Raw genomic sequence first — 20,335 nt, 5'->3', positions numbered from 1 at the left:
GCCTTTTTACTCAGCTTTATTGCTTGTGGATAGTGCTTCACCACTTGAGCCATACCTGCCATCCAGCACTTTGCTGGTTAATTGGAGATGGAGTCTCAGACTTTTCTATTTGGGCTAACTTTGATCTCATTCTCCTGGGTAATTAGAATTACAGGTGTGAGCCACAGTGTCCAATAAGCCTCCTTAACTTTTCAAAGGTTATACCTACCTCACTAGATGTCCATTCTATTTGAATGGCTTCCCCCTTTACATTTTATTTCAAAAAGTAAAATCAGCAACATCTAACACCAAGAATGACTCACTCTTTGCTAAACTGTACGCCATGTGCTTTGCCACCATTCCTTTATCTTTTGGCACTACTGGTTTGTTGTTGTGATTGGCACTACTGAAGTTTGTACTTAAGAGCCTCTCACTTGCTTGGCTTCCTTTCTCAGCTGGCATTCTACCACTTGAGCCACACCTACACCTGGCTTTTCACCTGCTATTCTGGAGATGGAATGTAGTCCATTTTTCTGCTCAGGTTGATGTTGAACAGAAAGTCTCCATAATTCAATCTCCTGAGTCACTAGCATTATACAAATGAGCCACTGGTACCCAGCTTGTTGGATTTTGCTTTTGGCTGTGCTGGGGATGGAATCCAGGGCTTCCTAGCTGCTAGGCATGTTGTTTATCACTGAGCCCACTACTGTTTCTATGTAAAAAGGTAAAGTACCTGAGGGTTAAGAAGAACAGGTAAGTTCTCTTAAGATTTTTAAGATCCCAGAACCTGACTTCTGGCTAGTTTTCTTCTGCACTGTTGAAGAAAACTTCTGAAGTGGATTTTGGCTTTGTCTTCACATTTAAGTAACTAGAAACAGCAAACAATCTCCTTCTGGATTGCTTTTTAACTACAGGCATAACAGCAATTCCAGAGGGAAAGTATGGGAAATGTTCATTAATTCTGTCAGCAGTACCTTTTCCTCTAATACTGTTTTGATGCTCATTATGCCAAGGACTCCCAACTACTCATGTGTTATGAATAAATAAATATAATCTGCATTGCATGAAAGCTTGAGTGCTTTGAGACAGAGGTGATTATCGTATCTTTAGCTCAATAATGCCTAATCACAAATACTCTTAAATTTCCAGGAATCATTGAAATCCTAATATTTGATTAATAGGTCTATCTTTCCTTCGAAGTGGCCTGCCACTAGCCCCAGAGTCCATATGCGAGTCCAAGTCTCATGCATGCACAGTAATGCATAACAATGGTGTGCATTCATGAATTTTTCTGACTTCTAGATATTGGTTTAGTCAAAAAGAACCTCATTCTTCCCCAAGACAGCATCTGGTCTCCCTCAGCTTTATGAAGGATAGAGTCAGTTTTTTCATCTCACGGGCAAATCTGAATACTTAACCCCCAATCCATTTATCTTGCACGGATTGAGTGTTTACATGTAATACCAACAAGCTTTTTTCTTTGCATAAATTCTTCTCTTTGAGTTGATTTCCACTGGTATCTTGTCATCTTGTGCATGCTTCCTTCTTCAACAGGGACTACACTTTGCAAATTAAATCCTTTTTTCTTTCTTCAAGAGTTAAAGTTAGAGAAAAATTGGTGAAAGAGGAGAGTGCTCGCAGCAGCCCCGAACTTTCCTCCGAGTCCTTAACTCAGAGGAGACATCAGCCTGTGCCAGCCCATTACCTGTCCTTTCAGTCAGAAAATTCCGCCTTTGACAGGGTGATAAGCAAAGCATCAAGCTCTGGGCGACAGCTTAGCCGTGGTTGTGTCCAACCAAAAAATCCCATCCACGCTGTCAAGGTGGTAACTACAGAAACCCCAGAACATGTGTCTGAAAGCAGCTGGGTGGGATCAGCCACTTCGGATGTCATAAATCCTCCCCCATTGAAGGTTCTAGAAGGTGAGCCACGGGATGTTCCAACCCTTCATATCTGTGAGTCAAAAGCAGAAGACTTGCTCTTCTCTGAAGCACCCGAGAAGAGCCATAAAACAGTCTTGACCTTAAAGGATGGTATTGGAATGCACTTCCAAGACCCCCCTGGCAATGAAGACTTAGGTAAGCTTGCCGTTAGCACTGTCGCCTTAGAGCCTCGCCAGGATCCACCAGCTCAGCACCAGCCTGCTGAAAGAACAAGCAGGAGCGAAGTGGTTTTGTACGTTCAGAATGAGTCCGGGTCTCAAGATGCCACATTGACCCATCACCCAAAGAAAGCGTCTTCAAGGAAGCACAAGGTGCTTACACGCTCACTGTCTGATTACACGGGCCCCCCTCAGCTCCAGGCTTTAAGACACAAGGACCCAGCCTCAAAGCAAGAGCTGCAGCCACCAACCTCCAAGGCTGAAGGCACCTGTGCAGAAGCAGCCATGCTGGACACGAAGGTCTCTGTTGCTCAGCTCCGAAATGCGTTTCTGGAGTGTGCCAGAGCCAACAAGAAACCTGAACTGTAGGTGATGTTTCCAACCTCTTCCTCGTGTGCCCCTTGCACGTCATTGGCAGAATGGTTTTCTACTCAACTTGTGTTGTGTGGTGCATTGAAGCATTAGCTTAGCTCACAAATGTTATGCAAGGCCGACCCTAAGGAAATGGCTCACCAACTACCATTTGGCTTGCACCTACTAATGGGAAACTGGAGGAGTGAGTGGGTCTCTGCAATGTTCTACCTCCATGTGTGTGCATGATAAGAGGCATGCAGAAAGATCTATCCACGTGTGCCTTGATTCACTGAGATGCATAAACCTTTCCTTTCTTCTCTTTCTCAATCTTTCCACTTTCTTACTGCACACTCTCTACCTTCTGATTTAAAAGCCCATCACGGGTTGAGAGAGCAACTGAAGGAGTTGACTTACCTACCGGTATGGAACGGGAGAAAGGGTCTCGGAAACCAAGACGCTATTTTTCTCCTGGTGAAAGTAGAAAAACTTCTGAGAGATTTAGAACTCAACCTATAACCTCAGCAGAACGAAAGGAATCAGATCGGTAGGCCATGTGTACATGTCATTTTGTAGTCCAGAAACATAAAAGAGAAGAATTCTTACCACCCTAACAATCATATGGGGCACTGATGATGTCAAATCTCTTCCACTAATAATCTCAAAAGGATGCTTATTTAAGCACACTTTCAAAGAAGGGTATTTTCAAAGAAGGTTTTAAATTGTGTTCAGTTGTCAATTGCAATTGATGTCTTTATAGGGTTTTTTATGCTCTCGTTAAATTTGAATCTGGATGAAATATCTACCAGATTTTCCATGAATTTTATAATCGTATAATGAATGGCTACTTGTGGCATTCAAGTTTTTGTATGATGTTGCCATGCTACTCATAGAAATGTTAAGGTTCATCAAAACCGTTTCTCATCACTCACTCTGGCTCTCCTCCACGGGGTGTGCACGTGGCTACGACTGTGTCTTCACGCACTCCACAGTGTTTGTTAACAATTCTATGTGGTATTCACATCTAGAATTTTCACCAGGGTGATAACACTCTGAAAGAGAACAATTGCACTTGACTGTTATTTTCAATGGGATGTTTTCTTTGTGGTTCTTCTCCCAGCACTAACATTTATTACTATCTGCTAATGTCTTTCTAGGTATACATCAAGTTCAGAAATGCCAACCGTTGAGGGCAAGTATCTGTTTTCCTTTTTCTTCTCCTGTTATCCCATCTTGATTTGGTTTAAATACTAAGTTTTCTGGCTTTATGAATGAATAAGATTGTAGAACCTGTGACTCTCTTTTCTTTAAGCTTCCTTTTTGTAAATACAATAAAACCTTGTTGAATTTTCCATTTGAGCTTTCCTTATAGTTGATGGAAGTTAAAATCGAAGTGAGAAATAGCAAATCAAATGGTTTGAACCAAAAAAAATAAGTGAAAGTTAAAAAAACAGATTTTTTTTCTTGTTTACCAAATGTTATAACACAAAATCACTACCTGGTATGGCACAGTATGATTTGGCTTGGTTTGAATTGTGGTGAGAATTAGTACCTTTTCATTGAACAGAATGAACAGCTCCTGCCAAGAGAAAAATAATCCAGACTTGATCATTTTAGTTCACCCTTTCTTATATATGAAGTTATCCCACATAAATCTAGGAAAACATTTCAGAAATATTAAACTTTCTAATGATGTTCTGTTTTTATTTCATGGGTTCTTACAGATGAAGAAAAGGTAGATGAACGAGCCAAGCTAAGTGTTGCTGCCAAGAGGCTGCTTTTCAGGGTAAGATGTGCGAACAGGCTTGGTTCAGAAGAATAACACCAAAGCAGAGAGAGAACCCTGGGGCTCTCATAGTTTCCCATAATTTCAGGAGCTCTAAGATGCACCTCATCTGAGTTAGTCAGTGTTCTCTTACTATAACAAAATACCTTAGTTAATCAATTTAGAAAGAAGAAAATTTTATTTGGGCCCACAGTTTGAGAGGTGATAGTCTGTGAGTAGTTAGACTTGTTGCTTTGGATCTGTGACCAGACAGTAAGTACATCACAGCACCAGCTCAAGGCAGAGGAAATTATTCACAGTGCCCAAGAATGAAAGAGAAAGAGGAGGCAGGAGTCCTTCTGGCTGCTTTGAAGCCACACCCCCAGTGACCTGGAGACCTTCCACTAAGGCCAATGTCTTAAAGGTTCCATTCCATCTCCATAGTGCCAAATTAAGGACCAGTCTTTGGCCCTTATATATGAGCCTTAGAGGGAAAGGGGGAAAAGGCACTGGAAATACAAACTGTAGCATAGACTCTGGTTTAATCGCCCACCCAAGTGCCAGCATGGAAGCATTCAAGTCAGATAGTGACTAGTCAGTATCACTGGTCTCCCTTCTTGTGAGTCCTATGGAAGAACAAAGATGTTTTTGCTGTCCCAAATTTCTTTTCTTTGAATTTGTGAAGATTCCACTCTGTTTCCAATGTTAGGAAATGGAGAAATCATTTGATGAACAAAGTGTTCTTAAGAGACGTTCGAGAAACTCAGCAGTAGAGCAAAGACTACGCCGGCTCCAGGACAGATCTCACACTCAGCCCATCACTACTGAGGAAGTGGTCATTGCAGCCACGTGAGTCTGCCCTGGGCTTTCCTGACTCTGCCAGTGATGGCTTCCTTCTGAAAAGTGTTTCAAAGAGTTGCAGGTGAAAAGGAAGTGATAGAGAGATGGCTTGATGCCATGGAGAAGTTGATGTGCGAGGTTCCTCTACAGCTGTCTTTGTAATGGGATGTGTTACCTTTCAGAGTTCCTAGGAAACATCTAGTGATACCTTTTCATTGTTTTTGCTCACGCGTTCTGTTTGGGTTTTCTTTTTCTTTTAAAATCTAGTTGAATTTTTTTTTTTGATCCAGGGAGTGGAGGGGTACTGAGCCATTCCCCCAGTACTTGTGCTTTGCATTTGTTTTGCAGAGAGGGTCTCATGCTAACTTTTCCTAGACTGGCCTCCTCTGACCAATCCTCTTTTCTTCTCCCAAGAAGCTGTGATTATACATGAATGCCACTATATCTTGGCTGCATTTTCTTATCTTTTTTGTGATGAAAAATGTAAAGCATGAAAGTAAATGACGTAGAATGAACCCTCAACTCCAGCAGTTACCAATTCTTGGCCAGTATTTCTCCAGCTGTATTCTCATCTCTTCCCCCTTTCCTCCTGCATGCTTTTTAAGCAAACCACCAACTTTTCACTTATAAATACTTTAGGACGTAGCTCTAAGAGACAAGTGTTCATTTTGTTATAATCAACAAAAATGTTTTTATACAGTAATTGACAATGGGTGACTTTTCAAACTACAGGGCATAAATAGTCTGGTATGTTCAGAGTTTTCCAAAGTAATTTACTCAAAGGTAATTGCTTGGCCCAAGCAAAACTATGGGTCTTAAAATTATTGATTTAATGAACTTGCGAGGCGGATGCTTTACCACTTAATTTTGCTATCTTTTGAAGAGATTCTCACTTTTTTGCCTGTGCCAGTGTTCTCCTATTTGTACTTTCCAAATTCTGAGGATGACAGATATGGGCACCCATGCCCAAATATTCTTTGCTGGTTGAGATGGAATCTCAGACTTTTTGCTTGAGCTGGCCTTGAACTGTGATCCTCCTGTTCTTTGTCTCTCAGAGTAACTAGAGGGTTATAGAGGTAACCCACCAATAATCATTGCTTTATAAAAATAGATTGAGAGCAGATGTGGCTCAAGTGGTAGATCACCTGCCTAACAAGTGCAAAAGGCTCTGACTTCAAACTAGTACAGCCAAAAAAAAAAAAAATAGACAAAGAACATTTGGAAGCATTTGCTGGTAGCTAATGTGAGCATTTTAATATTACTTTTAAAAATTAAGGCGTTTATTTGAAAGATAAACCTTTTCTGAGCCACACTTATAGGATTATTCCATTTATTCGAGCAGCTTCTATCTCTGATTGATTTCCTATGCTGGTAATTGCTTTCAAAGTTCATTGGTAGACTGTTGTGGGGGTTTATTTTTGTTTGTTTGCTTTTCTTGCTCTCAAGTTGACTAAGAAACATTTTTTCGTAAAATATTTTGATTTAACATTTCTGAATTTCAAACTATGCTTTCTTTAATGCTTCTTTTCTTTTCTCCTTGTTGATGTTCTTCCCCTCCCCACACCTTTTCCTTGGCAATTGCCTTTAAAGTGAGCCTACCCCTGCGTCGTGTTCTGGGGTCACCCACCCTGGAATGGCAAGACTGCCTAGTCCCACTGTAGCTAAGAATGCTGTTCAGCCTCGCAGGTACTGGCCATAAAAGCTGCATGTCATCCCCAGTGCCACTGCACTGGGCTACACAATGCTGAAAAACTTGAATGCCTTCTCTTTGTCTGACAAACAAGTCAGTGTGGTGTTCTAAACTGTGGCATTTTGTTTCGTGGTAGTACAAGGTACTGATCATTTCGTGTCTGCCTGCATGAGAACCAAACATTATCCATCTGCTTACATTATGTGTTAGGAACAGTGACACTAACTTACTTACCCATTTGTTTTGGTTCTGTTTCCCATCATACCAGTCAACCCTCAAACATTTCATTTTTCATCTTTATAACACTTCAAGACTCATCGGAAAATTAAACATTAACGTGTACACTGGAATCCTGATAAGACTCGGTTTATATATTAAACACATGGGCACAAATACATGTTTAGGACAATTCGTTCTGTTTCTAATTCAAAGCCAGACAACGCAGTTCTATTTTGGGTTTGATTGTTGATATTTTGCTGTTAGGTTTTAAAATTGTGGTGCTTTGATGTATGTCTTTAGAGCATGTAAATATTTCTTTGTTTTGCTGGTATGGGCAAAAACATAAAGGCTAAAAATAAAATTCAAAGATGTGAAATGACAGTTCCTGAGTAGCTGGTTTAACCTGGAAGTTGAGAGGGTTGAGGAGATCATTGGCAGAATGAGACTGTATAAGGATCCCAAGTTTCTGTGGACTTCTTTACTGTGCTGGTCATAACATATGCTCAGAGATGGCTCCGGGCTCTGAGAAAGCCTGGGGGACAGTAGACTTTTTTTCCTGGTCCTGAGGCTTGAACTCAAGGCCATCTCACTTTCCCTCCACTTTTTTTTCCCTCCAGTTTCTACCCCCAGGTTAGTGCTTTACCAGTTGAGCCATGGCTCCATTTTTGCTTTGTGCTGGCTAATCGGAGATGAGATAAATCTCATAGACTTTTCTGTCCAGGATGACTTTGAACTGAGATTCTCAGATCTCAATCTCCTGTGTAGCTAGGATTAAAAAAATGTGTGCCATCAGAGCCCAGCTAAATCAGTAATTAGAGTAAAAGCTGAATATAGTTTTTTCTAGATCACAGAATGAGATTTCTGTGGCAGAATGAACTTTGTTGGGGACTTTTCAAGATTCACATTTACCATGTAAACTAGAAGCCTTTCTTCTCTTCTGGTTACAAATTGGAAGGACTTATTATTATTATTCTGCCCAGCACACTAGGCAAGCCCTTATCATCCCTAGCCATAGTTGGAGCAATTTATATTCATTTGAAACTTTGTCCACTTTTCAAAGGTACTGAGATTTAGATTAAGTACCTTTTAAACACTATACTAAAGGGATGAAAAGGCATCTTTAAAATCATACCATTCATCTTTTGAAAGTAAAAGTGGAAAACTTATGTTGCAGATTATGTGCTTGATCAATGACCGTATTTTTCCCTAAATATTTTAAATAAAATGACCATCCCTGCAACACATCTTAGAGAATGTTCAACGCTAGCCTAGGCAGTACCTTTGGCTTCCTAAAGCCATTCATTATGATGTTAACATCTCCAAGTTGACTTTGGTTCCTTAATTAAGAAGTTCCAAATATTCAGATTTTTTTTGCCAGTCCCTGGGCTTTAATTTAGGGCCTCAATCCTGTCCTTGGGCTTTCTCAAAGCTAGAGCTCTGCCACTTGAACCACACCACCACTTCCAGCTTTTTCTATATATGGAATCAAACCCAGGTCTTAGTGCATGCAAGGCAAGCACTCTTACCACTAAGCCAAACTTCTGGCCCTAAGAAAAATACTCAGCTTTTTAAAAACAAAATTTGCTTCTAGGATTGGCAATGCTAGTATCCCGAGCTGACTACTTGCTTCCTTATTTACAGCTAAGCAATTGCTTGCCCTGTCTTAATGATTAAGTAGGGAAAAATAAGCATTTTGTAAAACTAAGGAAATATATAATGTTAGTGGTGGAGTTTTTAGTTTGTTTTTAATCAGTGTAACTGACTTTTTTCCTGTTCTTTTCCTTTTCAGATTACAGGCATCTGCTCACCAAAAGGCTCTAGCCAAGGAACAGGCAAATGAGGGCAAAGATTTGACTGAACCAGGAGAACCTGATTCCTCCAGTCTGAGTTTAGTAGAGAAGTTGGCCTTGTTTAACAAATTGTCCCAGCCGGTCTCAAAAGCCATTTCTACCCGAAAGAGAATAGACATGAAGCAGAGAAGAATGAATGCTCGCTACCAAACCCAGCCAGTCACCCTCGGAGAGGTGGAACAGGTAAATGCCCTGTCATCTTATTCTAGTTGTGTGCGTGTTCTTAAAATCACAGCAACACAGCGCTGCTGTCAGATCGGAGATCTACTGATGGATTACTTACTAATGAGCAATTTAGAAATCATTCCGTCCCTTAGAATAACCAGACCAGGTATGTTTCTCTGTGTTTTCATCCTTGGATTGTGGAAATCATCTAGACTGAGTCTGCTTTGGAGACCATAGGTACAAGTGATTCCTCACTATTTCAGTAGATACCAAATTCCAGCACTGGGACTTTTACATATCATGTTTTTCCATCTGTTTTCACTTTACCTGTGTCCTTCCAGGTACAAAGTGGGAAACTCATCTCTTTTACCCCCACTGTGAACACATCTGTATCGACCATGGCCTCTGCGATAACCCCCACGTATGCAGGAGAGCTGAGGAGAAAGTTATCAACTGACAACAACACAAGTGCCACTGAATGTAAAGTGCCCTCTTCCGTGGAAAATTCAGACTCACCAGTTAGAAGCATTCTGAAATCACAAGCTTGGCAGCCTTCTGGAGAGAATAGTGGGAGCAGAGGAATGCTGCGAGAATTTGGAGAATCAGAAAACAAAAGTTTTTTGACATCTGGAGAAAGTAATCTAAAGACATATGAGTCATTTGAGGAAGTGGAAGCTTCCTACCCCAGCCCCAGCAAAGCAAGAGAGGGAGACAGCCCGAAGGAACCGAAATATGCTCTACCCAGGAGAGAAAGCCTGGAACTAGCTAGTACTCCTGTCACTCACGTTGGTGATGAACCAAAGAAATATTCCACAGCTAAAATCAGTGCACAAGGAAACGTGGACTTGAAAGACAAGCCATCCTTTGAAGAGAAGGTGGATGTGGAGAATGCCACCAAAAGGAGATTTTCACTCAAAGGTAAATTATAACTTTGCCTCTGTTTTCCAAAACAACAAGGATTTAGTTCATATTTGATTTATTGCATGTTTCTGTGATTCCTTTTTAAGTAAAGGACAGTTTACAGCTAGCATAGATCAAAAGTCCACAACACATCCATTCTCCCCCAAACCTCTCTTTCCCTTGAATCTGACATCCCAATGAAGTAATCAAGTTTTCAGCAAGGAAAAACACTGAAATTCTTTTACTTTTCTTTTTTTTTTAAAAGAATAGCTATAGTTGTAGTTAAGAGGTTGGGGGAAGGAATTACAATTCTATTAGTCAGGTTATGAATGTAATCCTTCTTGGTCAGTGTCACTCCTTCCTTTGTGCACTCCCATTTTCTCCCTTTGGTCCTCTTCAAATACTTTAAAAAAAAAAGGTTTTTTGGGCCGGGAGTTTGGCCTAGTGGTTAAAGTGCTTGCCTAGCATGCATGAAGACCCGGGTTCGATTCCTCGGTACCACATATATAGAAAAAAGCCGGAAGTGGTGCTGAGGCTCAAGTGGTAGAGCTCTAGCCTTGAGAAAGTCCAAGGACAGTGCTCAAGCCCTGAGCCCAAGCCCAGGACTGGCAAAAAAAAAAAAAAAAAAAAAAGGTTTTAAGTGAGTTTGGTGACTTTAACTCATACAATAGCTTTCTCAGATATTCAATTCTGTTAGCGCCTCTTAAAAGTTAGTGGTCTAGGCACAGGAAATAAGGACTTGAACCAATCTGATGTCTAGTCTATATGCCTTCTTTCCAGTAGTAAACTTTTTCCTGATAGGAATCTATTCCTCTTCCAGTGTTTCCATATAGTCATTCTGTGCACACTGCAACAGGGCTCATGAGTGTAGCACATTGATAGTGTACATGTATTATTTTGAAGATGCTGTGGTCTGTTGTGGACCAATCCTCTAAAAAGTGTAGTTTCCTCTGGTGCCCCAGATTTGCATAAATCCCGGTGTTTTGGGCAACCCACCACGTGTGCACAGATTGAACTCCAGGGGCGAACTTCGGGCGAACTTGTGAAAGAAGGTTTGCTGAGTGCATGTGTGTAAAAGATGACGATGATGATGATGGTGATGATGATGATGACTGACACTTTTCTTACCCCCTGTAGCTGAATGTGAAGAGCTGGCTTCTGAGCAGACAGGGACAGCTGAGGGGAAGACGTCAGGCACAGGGGCCTGGAAACAGCAAGAACCTTCAGAAACACCACAGAAATACTGCAAGAATCCATGTGAGATGTTTGCCACTGGAGAGATCAAAGCACCCATTGGGGAGAGCATACTTGAGTCCTCCAGTAAAACCATGTCGATTAAAGAGAGGTAAGAAGAGATCAGGACTGGGCATTCCTTATATTGCATTTCTTCTAAGGAGATGAAGCCATAATTTGGACAGATGTGATAGCAGGATGGTTCTGGGTCTTCCCTCCTTCGTTCCATTCTTTCCTTCTCTCTCTCTTTCTCTCCTTTTTCTCTTTCCCTCCCTTCGTCCTTCCCTCTCCCTTTTCTTTATTCTTCCCATCCCTTCCCTTCCTTTTCCTTTCTTTTCTTTACTTTCTTTCTTGTAGTAATGAGAATCTAACCCATGACGTTGCTCTTGCTAGGAAAGCTCTCTTCACAGAACTATACAATTTTATATTAGGTAATAGCATGACTGCTTATATTTTAAGTATCGAATAACACTATAGTCTTGTCTCATTGAAAGAATGACATAGGACTGAGAGATTATCTTTAGGAGGGGAGATACAAAGACTAGTAACTCATCATTTTCACGATGTTGTATTCCTTTTTGATCTTTAGCCACGGCTAAGTGAAGAGGCTGACATGCCATAGTAACAAGAAGGAATGAAAGTCCCATCAACTCACAGATATACTTACCGGAATTGTGTGTACTGTGTTCCTGAGGGTCTGCCAGCCTGAACCCCTGGCATCTCCCACCAGACGCATGTTCTCTTCCATTTTTCAAGCACTGGTTACTCTTAATTTTTCTAGATACTTTTCAAATTACCAAAGATGAATGTCAAATCACAACAAAAATTCTTTTCTTCAAGCCCAACTTTGGAACATTACTCATAAAATATTCAATAGTGATTTTTTTCACTTAGAGGTCGTTAGGTCTTGGTTACTTTGTTTACAATACTCAGAAAGGGAGTCCTCCTGTCCTGAGGGCCCATGGGGGAAGGAGGAGCGGGTGAATCAAACAGGAGAAGTGGAATCTTGAATCAAGGAAACAGTCTAGCATATCTTAGTACCAGGTCCTTCTCTACAAAACCCAGGCTTTCTGTTCATTGCAGAGATTCAAATATTTATGTCAGGTAAATAGGCTTTGAATAAGCTCTAATATTTTATATTTCAGGACATTTTCTTGATAAAATTCCAGGGGGAAATATTAATGTCACTTAACTTTGTGTGTGTGTGGTGTGTGTGGTATGTGTGTATGTGTATGTATCTCTGTGTGTTATGTATGTGTATGTGTATTGAACTTGGTGCCTTGTGTTCTTACTCAGCTGGAGTGCTCAGTGCAGGCTTTTTACCATGTGAGTCACATCTCCTGCCCAACAGGTACCAAGTAAATACAATGGAAAAAAAGGTCTATTAATGAACTTCAGCCTTGCCAACAGCAAGATCTATGATAAGTTTTTACTGTTATTCAGCTCTCCCTGAAATTCGTGAGATACCTATATATTTTTGAAATGAGAGAAACATTTTAAATGGAACAAAGCAGCTTATTCTTTACAAGAGACATATGATTTGCCTATCTCATATCTGACCCAACCCTGTGACTATTAAGAGCTTGAAAAACTTGTTCTAACAGAACAAGACTCTAGGGCCAAAATTCCTGCTGAGGAGTGTGGGCTGTGACAGTAGAACTTCTCCCCCCTCCAACCCCACAGCCTCACAGCCTGCTTAGCACATGTTGTACTGGCCTCAAGCCAGGAAGTGGGGTTAAAGGGCTAAGGCAGTGCCACTCAGAGCTTCAGACTAAGCAGATGCCAGCTTTCAGAATCACAAATAGTACTTGGACTTGGCAGATGTTAAAAGTACTGACAGTTGTTGACATTGCATGGGAGGAATTTGTCATGTGTTGGCCCAGACCTTTCCACTGTCCAGTGCAAGGCTGACTGTGGTGAGCTGGAAGGCTGTGGCATTGCAGAAGAGAACACATCTGGAAAGATCTCCCACCCTCCCCAGCTTGTCGAGTGCCAAGTGGAAAATCTGAAGGGACCTGACTAATGCAGTTGAGTTGTACAGCATGTTCCTTCGAAGTTATTCATGGATTTTTGTTGTATGTGTGCTGGTACTAGGGCTCGAACTCAGGGCCTGGGTACTATCCCTAAGCTTTTTCACTCAAGACTGTGCTCTACCACTTGAACCATAGCTCTGTTTCTGGTTTTTTGTTTGCTTGGTTGTTTTTTGTTTTGGGGGGTTTTTTGGTGAAGAATTATATATAAGAGTCTCAGAGATTTTCCTGTCCAGGCTTACTTCAAACTAAGATGCTCAGATCTCAGCATCCGGAGTCGCTAGCATTATTATACTCAGAGGCTAAGTGTAAGCACAGGTACCTTGGGTACATGGAAGTTGTGTCTTCCACATTTGCTTGTCCCTCTGTGGTCTTCAGAAGACTGCAGCACCACAGCTAGAGGGATGGAAGGAGGCTTCCAAAGGTATCCTGAGGGCAGGTAGGAAGAGCATAAGAAAGCCCGAAGGTTCTTAGCTGGGCCAGGCAGCTCATGCCTGTAAATCCCAGCTACTCAGAAGGCTGAGATTGAGATCTGAGAATTACAGTTCTAAATCAGCGCCCCAGTCCTGTGCATACCAGTACTGGGACTTAAACCCAAGGCTTCAAGCTCTTGTTTGGCCTTTTCTTTCAAGGCTCATGCTCTACCACTGGAGCCATAGCACTGCTTCTGGATTTTTGCTGATTAATTTGAGAAAAGCAACGAATAGACTTTTTCCACCCTGACTGGCTTCAAACTACAGTCCTCAGATCTCACCCTCCTGCTTAGCTAGGATTCGGAGCCCAGGCTCAGAATTCTTGAGACCTTTATTCTGAAAGCAACTAAAGGACTGTAGCTCAGTATTTTTAATAACCCCAACTCATGGGTTAAAGATGATTTCTTTTTACTTAAGTCATTTGGAAATCAATCTGACTGAGCTAGTAGATATGAAGATGAATATCAGTAGTCTGACTCAATGGTAAAGTGCAAGGTAAGTGTGTAAAGCGAATATCAGTGAGAATACAGGCTTCTTTCCCAGACTGACTTGGAAGTATTTCTTCATGGGAGTTAAAGTATTGACATGCTTGATTTTTGTCTTATTAATTGGTGCTTTGATATCCTGGAAAGCTTTGATACAGGAAGGCAAATACTAATTACTTCTTTAAAGTCGGGGGCGGGGGGGTTGCCAGCCCTGGACTTGAACTCAGGGCCTGAGCAATTTCCTTGGACTTTTCTCAAGCTTAACACTCTACCACTGAGCTTCTGGCTTTTTCTATGTGGTACCGAGGAATCGAACCTGGGCCTTTGTGCATGCTAGGCAAGCACTCTACCACTAGGCCAAACTCCCAGCCCTAAGTCAGTTTTTTTGTTTGTTTGTTTTTTGTCAGCTGTGGGACTTGAATTCTGTGTCTGGGTTCTTCAGTTCAAGGCTACCACCCTACCTCTTGAGCCATAGCACCCCTTCTGGTTTTCTAGTGGTTAATTGGAAATGAGTCTCACAGACTTTATTGCCCAGGCTGGCTTTGAATCACCATCCTTAGATCTTAGCCCTCTGAGTAGCTATAATTACATAACCAGTTGATTTTTATCTTACTAGAATAGCACTGCCTTATTCAAAGTAATTGTGTATGCATACTGTGTTAATATTAGAAAGATGGTACAGACTGAGGGAATGGAAGCAGAATGATCTACTTTTTTCTCTAATCTTTAAATTATTTTAGCATCCACTTCAGTGAATCTACTGACAATCACCTCTTTACTTTTTACCTTTCCCATGCTTGCCTAACTTACACAACTCAACCTTCTTTATTGATTATAATGCATAGAAGAAAATAGCCTCAAGTTCACGGTTTGCCATTTGATGTCATTTCATCTAGTGGCCAGCAGGGGTCACTAGAAAACATTTTTCTTTGAGGATGGTTAATCTTGTCTTATTGCTTTTAGCTCACAGTCAAACAAACAAACAAACAAAAACAGATGCATATTATTCCCTTGTGGGAATAATGATACTTCTCTTATGTGGAAATTCTGTGGATTCATCCTTACTATATAATAAGCTGAAAAATCTTTGGATCCCTTTTAGATGAAGGACTTGTAAGTTCTAAGAGTTTGGTGTTGAAGTCTTTGGTTGGTATGTTTTCCTTCTAGGTTGGCACTGCTGAAGAAGAGTGGTGAGGAAGACTGGAAGAACAGACTTCACCGAAAGCAGGAGTATGTCAAAGTGTCTGCCAGCAGCAGCCTATACGTCCAGGAAACAGAGCAGTCTCTGAAGAAGAAGGTAATGCTTCCATGTGAGAACAGAGCTTCCTAACATCATGCTTGCCAGTGTGTCATGTGGACAAGCATGCCTACAGTAATTAAGTCCTACTCTAGAGAGCATTAATGCCTTAGCAACACGCTTAGCCCATCACAACACTGCTAAAGTAAACTGCAAGGCCAAGTCTTACTATGTTAGGGTCCTAACAGCACTCTACATAACACCTTAGTATGCAAGGGACAAATGCTCACACATCCTTAAATGAATTCTGGCTTTAGAACATGGCTTAAAACTTTCGAAAGAGAGGGATGCTAGAGTCTGAGCTACTCAGGAGGTTGAGCTATAAGGATCACAGTTCAAAGCCAGCTTGACCAGGAAAGTCCATGAAACTCAGTCTTTCATGGACCAGCAAAAAGCTGAAAGTGGAGTTATGGTTTAAGTGATCAAGCACCAATCTTGAGTGAAAAAGCTAAAGGACTGTGCTTAGGCCCTGAGTTCAAGCCCCAGTACCAGCAGAAACAGCAACAACAAAAAGTATTCCAATGCAGAATTGTAACTTATAACTAACAGCTTACATGTTACTTATAAAATATGGATGTGGGTTTCCTATGCAGAGATTTAAGACCTAAGTAGAAAATGAAGGCTATAGCTGTAATCTGAGGATACTTTCTGAATACTTCTAAGCCTGTTTCATAAAGAGATATGCCTTCTGTTGATTTAATTTTACTAAATAAAAGTTACTTATGGTGATCCGAGCTAGCAAACATTTCATATGTAAGAATACTGATGAAATTACAGATGTACTGATGATCAGCCTTTGGACAGTTATTCCATACTTTCAAAACTTCTTCCTAGCATTATAGGCATCAGTGTGCTTGCTGGCTAGAGGCCACATCCACTAGCTAATTTCTAGGATTGAGAATCATCAAGTAGAAAGGAGAAAATAAATGTTTCCAACTTCTTGATCACCTGGGCCTTCTGAGTCTCAAATAAACATCCTATCCCTAGTATGATATTGTGTGCCTGTAGCCCCAGCTCTCCAGTCGATATATAGTTGATATCGGACCATCACACGAGCTGACAAGTTCAAGAATAGTTCATTTGAGGAACATAGCATGAGCCTCTCTCAAAAATGGAAGTAAGATAAATACTTATGGAAAAGAGAAATTATGAAGGTGACCTATGTGCGTTAAGGTGTCATTATATAAAAATGAGATTGTCCAGTGAGTTAGTGATCTTGACACCATTTTTTGTCTATGATACTTCTGTATCTGAAAAGATGACATCAGAATGACAATTGGAACTCTCATTTTTCCCAGTTGGTGTTAACATTTAATTCTTTAGCAACTTGTCACGCTCTCAACTACATACACGTGAACACTAAAGTATAAATGTAGGAAAGTGAGATTTAAAGATAAAATTGAATCCCTCAAATAATTTATCCCTTGGCCTACAAACTAAAGCTATGTCTTGCTCATAGAGCACATGCCTAGTATATATAAAGCTCTAGGTTTAATGCCCAACACCTCAAAAAAAATCCCAAAAATCATTGATTCAAAAAGAACATTAGTACATTAACTTACTGACAAAGCTGTCACCAGTATGATATGGTACCAAGCACCCCACCATCCTCTATTGCCAGGTGAAAATTAAGTTATGCCTAAAAAGCACAAAGTGAGATGGATTCCCATGTGAATGCTAGATCTTTCTTTTCTACCCACTGAGGAGTGATGGATGGTCTTGGGTAGGAAATACCAGAAGACTGGGAGTAAAGGCTGAGTCCAAACCACCCAAAGATATGGCTGAACCATTTGGGGACAAAAGATCCATGTTATTCTGTCATTGCTAGCCTTAGGGTAGAAACCCAAAGATGGGATTCAAGCACTGGGCTTCTAGGTAGTGTGGGCTATGTGTTCTTTACTGGGATCATCTGTCTGTAGTCACTGTGAACTCACAATTCTTACCCTCTTTGAAAGCCTAGTTGAGTTTGGTCTGAGTCAATAAGCTCCCTGAGGCCCAATTTAAGTCCATCTATTTTAGGCCATTGTCATATTGGGAAATTTCCAATTCTGTTGAGGTCAAGTGGTTTTCCTGTGGCCTCTGGCAATCTCTTGGCTCCTCCCTCCCTTCGCTGTGTTCAAAAGTGGTCCACAGCTACCTCAGGTAGTGCTTGAAAAGTGATCCATTGACCTGGAGAGAGACATTTATGACCAGGGGAAGACAGCTCACACATCTAATCTTAGCTTACCCAGGAGGCTGAGATGGAAGGGATCCAGGTTCAAAGTGAGCCTACACAAAAAAAAGTTTATGAGACTGTTACCTGCAATAACCAGCAAATCGCTAGCAGTAGAGTTGTGGCTCAAGTGGAAGAGGATCAGCCTTGAGCAAAAAGCTAAGGGAGAGAGCCCAGGCCCTAAATTCAAGCCCCAGCATCAACACACACACATACACACACACGTAGAACATATGCATTCAGACAGAAGTTTCCCGAGAGGCTGGGATTAAATTTGCCCATGTATTACTGCTTGAAACATAGTTATCAGAACCTTCTTGTTTTATCAGGTAGGGTACAAAGAAGCTGGTTTTATGATGAGACCATCGCTTCCTCATTTCCGAATTCACCAAGCAGTACATAATTGTGGTCACCAAACATTTCACAGCTTGGATTCCCTCCTGTGTGAGATAAGCATAGACCCAAGAATTGTAGCTGTGACCACACAAAAAGGGGTGGGGCGCAGCCTGACAACTGTATAAGTCACTCACTTTGCTCCTGTGAGAATTCAGCAGTACAGCAGAGAGCATCATCTGAAAATGACATCATAAGAGCCACATGGGAATTTAAATGTCCCCATTAACAACAACAACAAAAAAGTATGAAATGGGTACTTATTTTATTTGCCCAAGAGAATGCCCCAAGGGAAAAGAAACTGAGATGCTAGCATGAGCATTGCATTGAAGTTCAATACAATAATATGCTTCTAGAGCCATGAGGATTTTCTCTTATCATTCCAGGCATGTCCCATGAAGTAAGGAGGCAGTTCCTTGCTTTTCAGTTTTATACCCTTCAAATCAGGGTTGATGGTTTGGGATTTGAGAGCATTAATATTTTCCTAGTCTGTGGTCATTTCCCATGAAAAAATTACTTAGAATCTTTCTACTGTCTCCATTGCCACCCTTCACCTTTATTTGATTTAGGCTAAAGCTAAATGACTTGAGCGCTTGGGTTTCTTTGTAGTGTATGCAATTAGTTCTAAGCATGATAAAGCTCATTTTGTTTGTAGAGTTGGCCTGGTCCAAACTGAGTGGAGCATGTATTCACTGAGCATGGCTTGTATCTTGTTTCCTCCACAGTAAATCATTCTACCAGAAAGAAAAGAGAGACAGAGAGAGATCACTTAAAGCAGTGATTTGATGAGTCTCTTGGTGATAACCACATTGGGGGTTTTTATTTTCATCCAATTAAGTATTTAAAATTCCAATCCCATTTGACCCTATTCTGTGTCATTTTGTCAGTCTATGAGTTCTCTTATGAAACCCTCTATAGAATTGGCCCTTACAAACTGGCTTCTTTGTCTGAGTCCCATTAAGAGGAGGAAGTGTTGTCCTCCGATTCATCCTTGTGAGGTCAGCTCAGATCCTTTGACCTCCAAAACAGGATCCTGAAAATTCAAGGAAGGCAAATTTTGCACGTTCATAGTGTTACTGCCTCTGTCATTGAAATTTTCCATCACCACTATGACGAGTGAATCCAAAAGAAGGGGACAGCAAGACAATGGGATGCCATCTCAGAATTCCCCTCAGGAAATGAGTTCTCTTGGTATTTATATCACTGAATTGTGAGCACGTGCACGTGTCTAACTAAACCTAGGCATGAAGTGCCTGCAAATGATGGCAATATCCCGACGAGACTCTTCTCTTCCAGTCCTCTGCAATGTCTTCTGTTTGTTTTAACCTGTAGGAAGAAGCAGGATTTACAGATGATATTGCCATTTCTAATCTACTTTGGGTAAGCCTAACTATCACACAGGTGTCTTTCTGTAACTGACCGCACTGAGCCCTCTCCTGGGTGAGTGCAAAGCCCAGAAACACAACCAAGACAAGAAAGAGGGAAAAAAGGTTTTAAGATTTGAAGCTTCTGAGGCATGTACTGGAGAGAATTCTCAGAATTGCAGCTCTGGGGGGCCGGGAGTTTGGCTTAGTAGTAAAAGTGTTTGTCTAGCATGCATGAAGACCTGGGTTTGATTCCTCGATACCACAAACACAGAAAAGAGCTGGAAATGTGGAAATGGTGCTATGGCTCAGGTGGTAGAGCTCTAGCCTTAAGAAAGCTCAAGAACAGTGCTCAGGCACTGAGTTCAAGCCCCAGGACTGGCAAAAAAAAAAAAAAAAGAATTGCATCTCTGTGAATAAAGAAAGCAGTAGACTATCTCTGGGGAAACTTGTGGATATATTTGTGTAGGAAAAACTCATAGTCCATACAGAGAAAAAGACAGGCATATTCCTGAGCATGCTCATTTCAAGATTTTACATGTATCAGATATATATATATATATATATATATCAATGTATCAAAAAATAAATGAAAAGATTGCTGGAGAGGGTCTTCCACATTTTGGCTTGTTCTTTGTAAACACTAACTCATGGAAATGGAGATGAAGCTCAAAGCGATAGAGCAGCAGCTCCAAGTGGCAAAAACCAATAGAGAGTGGAAGATCATGAGTTCAAGCCTCAGTGCCAACACAAAACCACAAAAAAAAAAACATACAGTCATTCAACTAGCCATCAGCTTCCCCTTTCTCCAAGCATAGGTGATTGTCCCTTCCAGGACTTGTGTATCAGCCAGCATGTCCTCTAGATGGTTCTGACCACCCCAGTTCATTCTGATCATAGATGGGTCTCCTAACTTTTTTCCTTTGTGTTTGATTTGTGTAAGTATAACATTGCCTTTATACAGCATGCAAATCTGATCCTGTGTTCC

The 20,335-nt window shown here is 41.0% G+C and overlaps 1 protein-coding gene across 4 annotated transcripts in view; it reads left to right on the top strand.

Annotated features, from left to right (window-relative positions):
• The window catches only part of Svil (supervillin), an 82,025-nt gene that overhangs the window by 27,180 nt on the left and 34,510 nt on the right, over nt 1-20,335 (top strand). For 2 of the 4 annotated variants that reach the window (XM_090319091.1, XM_090319090.1), the window contains 9 exons: nt 1,576-2,445; nt 3,589-3,623; nt 4,156-4,217; nt 4,906-5,045; nt 8,735-8,978; nt 9,302-9,878; nt 10,998-11,205; nt 15,249-15,378; nt 19,316-19,363. In XM_090319091.1, the coding sequence (XP_090175217.1) occupies nt 1,576-2,445; nt 3,589-3,623; nt 4,156-4,217; nt 4,906-5,045; nt 8,735-8,978; nt 9,302-9,878; nt 10,998-11,205; nt 15,249-15,378; nt 19,316-19,363 (2,314 nt within the window). Of the gene's footprint in view, nt 1-1,575; nt 2,446-2,807; nt 2,979-3,588; nt 3,624-4,155; nt 4,218-4,905; nt 5,046-8,734; nt 8,979-9,301; nt 9,879-10,997; nt 11,206-15,248; nt 15,379-19,315; nt 19,364-20,335 lie in introns of all 4 variants that reach the window. The other 2 variants (XM_090319093.1, XM_090319092.1) reach the window with 2 other exon arrangements.

Source organism: Megascapheus bottae, chromosome 26 (assembly GCF_031878675.1).
Source record: "Megascapheus bottae isolate mThoBot1 chromosome 26, mThoBot2.hap1, whole genome shotgun sequence".
Taxonomy (NCBI): Eukaryota; Metazoa; Chordata; class Mammalia; order Rodentia; family Geomyidae; genus Megascapheus; species Megascapheus bottae.
Note: the sequence above shows the minus strand (reverse complement) of the source record. Positions and strands in the feature narration are given on the sequence as shown.